The sequence below is a fragment of the Oratosquilla oratoria genome, chromosome 39 (genome assembly GCF_046742065.1).
Source record: "Oratosquilla oratoria isolate Oo_2021 chromosome 39, ASM4674206v1, whole genome shotgun sequence".
Classification (NCBI taxonomy): domain Eukaryota; kingdom Metazoa; phylum Arthropoda; class Malacostraca; order Stomatopoda; family Squillidae; genus Oratosquilla; species Oratosquilla oratoria.
The window spans coordinates 17,695,711-17,705,710 of NC_134815.1; the positions used below are offsets into that span (position 1 = coordinate 17,695,711).

The following is a 10,000-nucleotide window of genomic DNA, read 5'->3' on the forward strand; positions in this document are numbered from 1 at the left end:
TTACGTCATCCCATTTTGAGTACTTGTCTTTTGTCACAACTCTCATTTTTCTTTCTTGCAAAAAGTCTTCCGTCCATTTAAGCAGTTTGCCCTGTATTCCTCCTTCAGTTTCATATTTCTTAAGCAACTTCTTATGTGGTACTTTGTCAAAAGCTTTTTTTTAGGTCTAGAAATGCACAATCAGCCCATCCATCTCTTTCTTGTAATATATCTATTAGACTTGAATAGAAACATATTAAATTAGTGACGCATGATCGTCCTTGTCTGAATCCAAATTCCCTTGGATTTAGCACGCTGTTTTTTTTTCTTCTAAATATCTTATCCATCTACTTTTGACAATTCTTTCACAAATTTTTGCTATTGTACTTGTTAGAGAGACTGGTCTATAGTTGGTAGGGTCTTCTTTATTTCCTTTTTTATATATAGGTACTATATTTGCTTTTTTCCAATCTTCTGGAACTTTTCCTTCTTTCAAGGAACTGTTTATCATGCTATGTATTTTGTCTGCCAGTTCATTTCTGCATTCTTTCAAAATCCAGTTTACTATTTCGTCTGGTCCATGCGATTTTCTAACATCAAGATTACTCAAGTGTTTCATTATTTCATTCTTTGTTACTTCTATTTCTTTCATAGGGGGGCCTTTCTCCTTCCATTCGATCTCTTCAGGTTGTATATTCTCCCTTGTAAACACTGATTTAAAATGCCTATTCATAATTTCCGCCATTTCTATTTCCTGTGTGTATTCAACTCCTCCTTGTCTTAATTTCTCTAAATCTTGTTTGTTTTTCAGTTTGTTGTTTACAAATCTGTACAATAGTTTTGGTTGATTTTTACATTTTTCTATGACATCTTTTTCACATTTTCTCTTTTCCTCTCTGCACGCTTGTACATATTCATTTCTATAACAAGTATATATTTTCCATTTTCAGGTCTTTTGTCTTTCTTCCATTTGGTCCAAGCTTTATCTCTTTTGTCTTTTAACTCCCTACAACTTTTGTTGTACCAGCACTTTACATATTCTTTTTCTTGTTTTTGTCTTGGGACATACTTTTCCACTCCTTTTTTTTCTTATAAATTTTTGTCAAAATATACCATTTCTCTTCTAATGTTGTATCTTCTTTGTGTATTCTTTCCCAGTTTTCATTTTGAAAGAATTCTCTTATTTTATCAAAAAAAAAATTTCATACATCAATCTTCCTTTTGTATATTGTTCATTTCTTTTCATGTATTTTATTCTCATTTAGTTCTAGTTCTATCAATATGTGGTCACTTTTACTTATTGGTGCCTGGTATTCTAATTTTCCACTATTTCAGGTTCTGATGTGATTATTAGGTCAAGTCTCGATGGTTCTTTTTCATTTCTATACCTAGTGTTCTCCTGAATCCATTGTGTCATTGTATGGTCAATTATCATCTCGAGTAGAACATTTCCCCATGAGTCTTCTCCACCCTTTACGGTCATCTCTTCCCAGCAGATTTCTTTGCAATTAAAGTCGCCCATCATAACTATTCTTCCTCCATCTTCCATTACCTTGTTTAATGTTATTATTGTGTCTTCTAACATACTTTTATGTTCACTCTCTTCCCATGAGGCTGTTTTTGGGGGCACGTAGTTTATTACAAACTTTCTGCTCTTCTTATCTCTGTCTTCTACTTCTATCATAATCATCTCTACTGTATTCTTTCCATATGTGACACTCTTCACGTTTATATCCTTCTTAGTCAGGAACATAACTCCACCCCCTTGTTTTATCTCTCTGTTTCTATTCCAATAATTATATGCATTGTGTCCCATGCTGTTGGGTGGTAATGGACCTTTTAATTTTGTCTCTACAATTCCCATTATGTCCGGTTCTTTTTCCTTCAGATACTCGTTCAGTTCATTCACTCCTGTTATTAATCCATCTATATTTGTGTAGGACACTCTTAACTTTCTGTTATTTCCATTGTATTCTCTGTTTCTGTTTTGTTTCTCTCTGTTATGGTCCATTTCCTCAATTTCATATTCACCACTCTGCAGTAGAATTCTTCTATTTCTGACTCCGTTCTAGTCTCGTTTTTTTCTTTAGCTTCTTGCCTTTTCATTTTTTCTTCCTCTTTATTCATTTCTCTTTTTATCCATACCTTTTTATATTGTTCACTTGTTGCTAGTTTCCCTGTTTTGGATAAGATATTCTCTGCTGTTCTTTGTGACCTGAATTTAATCTTAATTGGTCTGGTCTTATCTGTACTATATTTTCCGAGCCTAAACATCTCTTCAATTTGTTTTATTATTTCAGGTTCATCTTCCTGAAATAATTCTAGTAAACTGCTTACTTTTTCTTTTTCCTCACTGATTCTTGAAGTTCTATCTAGGTTATGTTTCTCTTCCATTCCCAATATAATTATACATTTCTTTTTATTTGCTAAGTCTCTTACTATATTGTCCGTCTGTCTCATCACTTTGATAACTGAGTCTTCAGTTTGTTCTTTCATTTGCTGTTTAATTATGTCAGTAAATGCAACTTTACTGTTTTCCTGGATTTTTTTCCAACCCTGTGCTTCTTTTGCTATTGTCTTTATTATTCCTCTTTAATTCTTCATTCTCCTCTTTTACTTCTTTTAGCTGTCTTTTTAATTCTTCTATTTCATGAGTTAAATTTTTGTTCGCCTTCTCTAGTTCTTCCAACTTTTCAACTCTCTGCGCAATGTTGGTTACGTTACCGAACCTGTCTTCCTAATGTTCGATCATCTTATCAAGTTTCTCCTCTAGTCTTGTCAATCGGGGGAGGTTGGTATCCCCCCACCCTCATTAAATTCTTACAAATGATTATCCTCACCTTCCATTGTGCTGTTCTTATCTATATTTCTAATCTTTACAATTTTGTTAATCCCATCACCAGAATCATCGGTCCTCCGTTTGTTTACAAGACGTCTGGCCTCTTGGACTCTTCTTCTCATTTCCTTTCTTCATTTCCCTCCCCTTCTCCTTTTTCCTCACTTTCCCACGACACCACGAGTTATCCCCTTCCCTGTATATACAACAGGTACTTCCTTTGCGTTGAGGTCCACGAAAATTTCATTTTTTCTTCAGAACTCTTATCCTCGCCGTCCATCCGACAAAAGTGTGTGTGCGTGCGTGTGTGTGCTTGTGTGTGTGTGTGTGTATATATATATACATATATATGTATGTATATATATATGTACACACACACACACACACACACACACACACACACACACACATATATATGTATATATATATGTATATGTATGTATATGTATATATATATGTATATATCTATGTATATATATATATATATATATATATTTTTTTTTTTTTTTTTTTTTTTTTTTTTTTTTTTTTTTTTTTTTAAGGCCGATTTCTGGGTTATCTCCCCGTCTGGCCAGGGCTGTCGGTAATCAGCGCGACATATCCCACAGTGGGGCCCGAGAATCGTATATCGCAGAATCACTTATATTCTTTTACGTTTTGACGTCTTCTTCAGAAAGTATTACATGTATATTGTCAGGATTTTGGCTGCAAAGCAAACACGGTTTGTGAAAATGCGGGAAGAACGGGGGAGGGGAGACGGTGAGGGAAATGACGACTGTGTTTCAAGTCGTGTCCCGAGTTGGTTTGCCACTGAGGGGGAAGTAGGAGAATGCGACTGAGGCAGCGAACCGGGCTCGCAGCCTTATGCTCCGAGGCGATCTGTATCTTCAGCGACCCCGCCCAGCTTATATGCACAGTTCAGATCATGGCTCATGCTCTTAATTGACGCAAGGGCAAAGTGTCGATGCCTGGGAAGCCAGACGCAATACGTTCTCAGGCCGCTGATCCAAACAGAATAAAATGGATTGCTGGAAATGCACGTGCGTTCCTCAAGAAAGCGTTGAACCACCCGCGGACCTCAAGAAAGCTTAGTTCTACCCGACGCACCCGGGTGAGCACAGGTGCGTCCATAAGGTTCAACAAGGTCATGCCTCACACACACACACACACACACACACACACACACACACACACACACACACACACACACACACACACACACACACACACACACACACACACACACACACACACACACACACACACACACACACACACACACACACACACACACACACACACACACACACACACACACACACACGGTTGATAGAGTACTGGACTGCTAGTACTGAGGTGCAGCAGTACCTGGTTCGAATCCTGCCCAGGGCCGATATCATTTCGGTTTCGCTACGCTTCAGGTCGTTACTCCGACTCTCGTGGGCGGGGATTTGGGTGTGTGTGTGTGTGTGTAGGGTCATAGCATTACCCATAGATCGGTAATACGAGCTCTGAGCTCTCTTCCGGAAGGGAAATAGCTGTCGATCACGAGTCCAACACTTGATCCAAAGACCAAGGTGAATACACACACACACACACACACACACACACACACACACACACACATACATACATATATAACATGCATAATATGACGCCTAGAAGCGCAAAAACCTATATCCACTTTTCTAATACTGAAATGAAATTCCTTTCCTACTTTCTACTTGCATTTACTCATTTCGGCTTTCTTATTACTAAAAATACTCCATTCTTTCTGCCCAAATCTACCACTAGGTCCCCAATCCATTATCTTGCAGACTATTTTTCTCTTTCGACATACGATCCCTGAAGAACGAGTGATCTGACCTAGCTGATGCCCTATAGCTAGGGAGGTCAGACGTCCGGCTTTATGTTGGACAGTCCTCCTTTTGAGCACCTTATCCTCAAACTAGTGCAATGTCGCCCAACAGCAACACTTGAGCAATACATAGTGAATTGTTACTTTGCGTTTCTTGCCCTCACCTCTCACCGTCAGTATATGTTAACAGAAGTAAGATATACCGATCTAAACTTTTATATGAACATGAAAAACATCAACTGTAAATGTCAATTAGAAAGCTAGTCTTTAAATAAGGACATCGCTCGCTTGAGAAAGTTGATCAAGGGTTGTAGGAACTCAAACACACAGTGGTGAAACATGTGTTAGAAATATATCCATTTAGATTAGACAGCGTGTTTTCTTACCACCATGCTACCCTCCAACATTAATGAAAGGATGTGATTATCCTCAGGAGCTTGGAGGGAACATCCAGTCTTCTGTAACAGTGTGAAGAGGCCTTTTCTGTTGACCAGGTCGAAGTCTTTCATCAGATCGATGGATGTGACGTACAGTGGCCTTCTCTGCTCTCGGCATTTCTCCTAAATAATAAACATATAAAATGAGGTACAATCTCAACAACTACTGCACTAGGTGTGATTTTGGTTTTAATAAAGTTAAATAAAAATCTACCACAAACAAAATAATTTTTTTTTTTTTCATCATATGACTATTATAAAGGCCAAATTATTTTCGATAGTCATATTTGTGCGATGCTGTCTTGTCTCTAGGGACGATGCTCCTATATCCTCCCGAGACAGCATCAACAATCACGTGTACTCGTACAGTTACGTGTTCCTATAGTCATGTCCAACACCAATAATGAACCCTTTGAAATGTTCTCATACATTTTATCACGTTTCCTATAGAAGACGAACACTATGAAGATGCAATGTTTCACAGACAATCTGAATAAAGAGAGCTAATACATAGATTAACTTTCATCCTGGTAACGTGTTATATAAAGATCCTTGTCGCTCTTAAATGGTGTTATCAGGCCTGAGCACAGTGACTGCAACGCTTGATTTTTACGTGAAGCTTTGGGTTGGTATTTCGAAAAAAATAAATTGCTATAAACTTGATTCTTTTTTCTCTCTGCTATAGGAAAGGGCATAATCTGCGATGAAAGCTTCTTATCTAGACCATATCATATCAGATGACCTCAATGACGAGAAAAACATGACGATATAGACCAAAATCATATAAGTGTTGGGACTGGTGCTGACTAAGAAACTTTATTGCTCGCAGGAGAGCCACTCACTCCAAACCAGCACCCCCCAACCGCAGCACTCATTCCACGTAACTCCTTCTTAGACAGAGCAGAAGAAAATTCGTTACAAACCACCCCCAGTGGCCCCTATCGTCATGTTTCTTATCTCTGAATCGGATAAGCCTCTACTGATCTCTTCATCATGACAATTGTAGACTGCCTCCCCTCATCCTCTCCCTTTCTCTCCTCCGAGTATAAAAGGCACCAGCGGGACCACACAGACAACCAGTTGCTCGCCTATAGTTAAAGAACAGGCAGACTGGATCAGGTTTCCATATTGCGACTCACTTTTCCTGTTGCTTCACACAACGATACATCTCGGTGATCCTCACAGATCCTCGACACCTGTTCTTGCTGCCGGTATGGACCTCTCCAAAATCCTCTCTGTTCTTCTCGCCCTGATACACCTATCAACGTGCACCGGAAATTCACTTGTTACGGAGGTCAATGTTGCTAAATTATCCGGTCTGCTTGAGGACCTTACGTCTCGACAAGGGGATATGAACGACAGAGTAATAACTAACCAGGTTACCATCCGGTCTGTCGAGGCCACAGTGAATCGTCTCGTCAGCGAAAATGCTCAGCTGAAAGCGTCTGTCAGTCTCCTCGAGGAAACCGTATTACAAAAAGCCAAACTTGAAGACATAAGCAAACGACTCGCTGCGGTAGAAGCTTCCAACTTTAAACCCATAGAGCCCGACATCCCCTGCTCATTCCCTTTCACGGAGGTGTTTGGTCGATGCGTGTACGCGGATTCGAGCAAATCTGGGACGTGGGAAGAAATGCGGCAACATTGCAGAAACATGGACTCTGATCTGGTAATTATTAGGTCAGCAGATTTTATGTGGCATTTGATCCGTCACCTCCGCGAAACAGGTCAAGATAGGACCAGTTACTGGGTGGGAGGCCATCGAAAAAGCGGCACAGCGGCCTTCCACTGGGTGGATGGCAGCCCTATGAAGATGGATACGCCTTTCTGGGGACACTGGAACGACTTCAAAAAGCAGCAGCCCTATGACACTGTAACTGAACTACATATTTGTATGTATGACAAAGGCTTTTATTTCTTCCACAGCTGCGGCCTTACTCATAACCAGCCACCCATCTGCCAGAGAAAGTGAAATCAGTGAATGACCATATTTTTCTACACTTTTCACCAGATTTCAACAAAGTTACTTACAGAGCAGTCGCTCTTCATCTACATTCATCTCACCAGGTATCCCGCTACAAGGCTTTTGTCGAAACCAGAGCTATCCGAACGGAGGAACATCCATAACGCTGCTATCTGCACCAAGAAGATGACTATATATGGCAGTTTTGTACATTCTTTATATTATAGTATATCTCAGGGTCTGAGGGAATACATGCTTAATACTTTGTGATTAATTGGTCCCTCATACAAGAGTTTATCCATAACAGTGGTCAGCACACTTTTTGCTGAGTTAGGTTTTGTTCTTGATACATGTTAATTTTGAGGTGCTGAATTCAAACAAGGTATCCATTTTTTTTTTAATTCATCAGGTTTTTATTCTATAGCATATATCTATCTTATTATCTACTGCATGATATTATAATTTCTTTTAGGACGATTTTACTCATTCTTACAGCTTGAAAATATAAGTTGTGATGTCAACAGAATCTGAAATAATAAATAAGATATAAGATAACATCGCTTTTTATTTAATACATCTTGTTAATTCTCAAATATAGTGAATAATGCACAAAGAATCTTACACAAACTAACATATTTATGACATATTTTTTAATTACAAGAGCGCCTGAAGTGTTTCATGTCTACACGGCCTCTTTTGATACTCCAACAATAGTCTACCATCATGTGCATATTCCATCTACATTAGTATCTCTCCTCCATAACCTGACATCTAGATGGAAGTGCTTATCATTCTTATCGTTCACGTCCCCAAGATTGGTAGGAGATTCATCGAGATGGCTCTTGAGGAAATGAATCTTTATGCTCATGTTGCAGCTATCAAGCAATGTCTCCACCAAATCCCTGTAGTTTGCTGCTCTTTTAGCCTATGTCTAAATAAACCACTCAGTTCTGTCTAGTTGAAGATTTCACGTTCTTTGGTTACTGCATCTTCATTGTTATATTCAGTTTTTATTTGATACACATATATTACTTTCATCTTCCAGTGAAGTTAATTCTGTGAAAATAGGTACTGGTACTTCATCTGAGTGAAGCACGGGACGAATTGCTGAATACAGCCTTGAGTAACTTGTTTTCTGTCCAATTTCCTTGCTATAACCAGAAGTAGAAATCTTCTACATGGTTCTTTGGCTCCCGCCATACCATAGGAATACCAAATGTTAGTTGCTTCTTAATGCCCTTTGTCCACTAGCGTAGATTTTCGACACATGGTTTTCATACATTGTACCGGGCCAACGATTTATTATGATCACCAAATTTAAGCTTAAAATAAGTAAGCCAAGTATGCTCTTATCAAATTCGCTAATGTTTTTTCTTTGACGTGGTATTGTAAAACTTGCACTAGTATAGCAAAGAGAGTCAGGAAAAAAAAAGCTCGCAATGAAGCTATGCTCAATCATGCATCAAAATAAATCTGAAATGAGTGAAAATAATCATAATTATATATATATGTGTATATATATATACAAATATATATATATATATATATATACATATATATATATATATATATATATACATATATATATATATATATATATATATATATATATATATATATATATATATATAACTTTGTCACTAACTTCCTCAATCCCTCCTCTGATCCTACTACAAGCGCAGTATCGTCAGGAAACAACAACAGGCTTTTGTCCATTTTCTTTAACCATCTCCAATCCGTGACACACCACCCTTGCATTCACCCCTCGCACCACCCTATCCATGGATAGATTGAACAGCCCGGGCGACATAACACATCCCTGACGAAGTCCCACCTTAACCTCAGACAACTTACTCTCTCTATTTCTAATCCTACCACAAGCATTACTATTCTCGTAAAAACTCTTGACTGCTCGCAACAGCTTTCCTCCTATCCCATATATCTGCAATACCTCCCATAGTGCCTTCCTGTCTACCTTGTCGTAAGCCTTTTCCTAATCCAAAAAAGCCAAAAATATATCCTTATCTTTTCCTATAGCTTTCTCACATATTTGTCTTACCACAAAGATCTGATCTACACAACCCCTACCTGTCCTAAAACCATACTTTCCCTCACCAATTACTCCCTCTGTTCCTCTCATAATCCTCTCAATCAAGATCCTCCCATAAGCCTTTCCAACTACACTCAACAAGCTGATACCTCTGAAACTACTACACTCACACTTGTCGCCTTTTCCAGTCCTCCGGTGCTCTACCCTCTCTAAAACAAACATCAAATAATCTCACCAACCAGTCCACCAAAACTGTACCTCCTTTTTTCAGACATTCTGCATGGCATCCATCCAGACCAGGTACCTTACCTACTCTTATCATCTTAACAGCTGCTTTCACTTCATCTTTCCCTATTTTTTCTCCATTTTTCTCACTCATCACTCTCATTTTCTTAGCACTTCTTACTGCAACCACCTTTCCCTCCCTATCCTCCTTCACATTTAGCAACTCCCTAAAATACTCTGCCTACCTTCCTCTCACTGCCTTCTCTTCAATTATCATCTCTCCATCTGCACCTTTTACCTTTCCTTCTCTACTTGATTCGCCTCCTCTTCTTCTTTTAATTTCTTTCCAAAACATATTTTTATTACTTTCAAAATTTTCTGTCATCATTTCATATCTGCTCTCCTCTTTACTTCCTTTATCTTATGCTTAACTTCCCTTCTCTTTACTTTGTACTTCTCATACGATTCCCTCGTCCTACTTTGTAGCCAATCTATGAAGGCCTGCTTCTTCTCTTCTACGCCCTTCTTCGCTTCCTCATCCCACCATTCACTACCCTTCCTTCTATTTCCTCCTGCCCCCCTTGTTCCACACACCATCTTTGCACACCTAATGACTCCCTCCTTGAACCATCCCCACTCCTCCTCCACTCCT

The 10,000-nt window shown here is 38.8% G+C and overlaps 1 protein-coding gene across 1 annotated transcript; it reads left to right on the forward strand.

Annotated features, from left to right (window-relative positions):
• Positions 1–6,170: 6,170 nt before the first annotated feature.
• On the forward strand, positions 6,171–7,125 carry LOC143020119 (uncharacterized). The gene has a single exon (XM_076176279.1). The coding sequence runs from the start codon at positions 6,324–6,326 to the stop codon at positions 7,080–7,082; it is 759 nt and encodes a 252-aa protein (XP_076032394.1). The 5' UTR covers positions 6,171–6,323; the 3' UTR covers positions 7,083–7,125.
• The last annotated feature ends 2,875 nt before the right edge of the window (positions 7,126–10,000 follow it).

What these genes read in the sequence shown, in the direction of transcription:
- LOC143020119 (XM_076176279.1), top strand. Translation starts at nt 6,324, where the DNA reads ATGGACCTCTCCAAAATCCTCTCTGTTCTTCTCGCCCTGATACACCTA.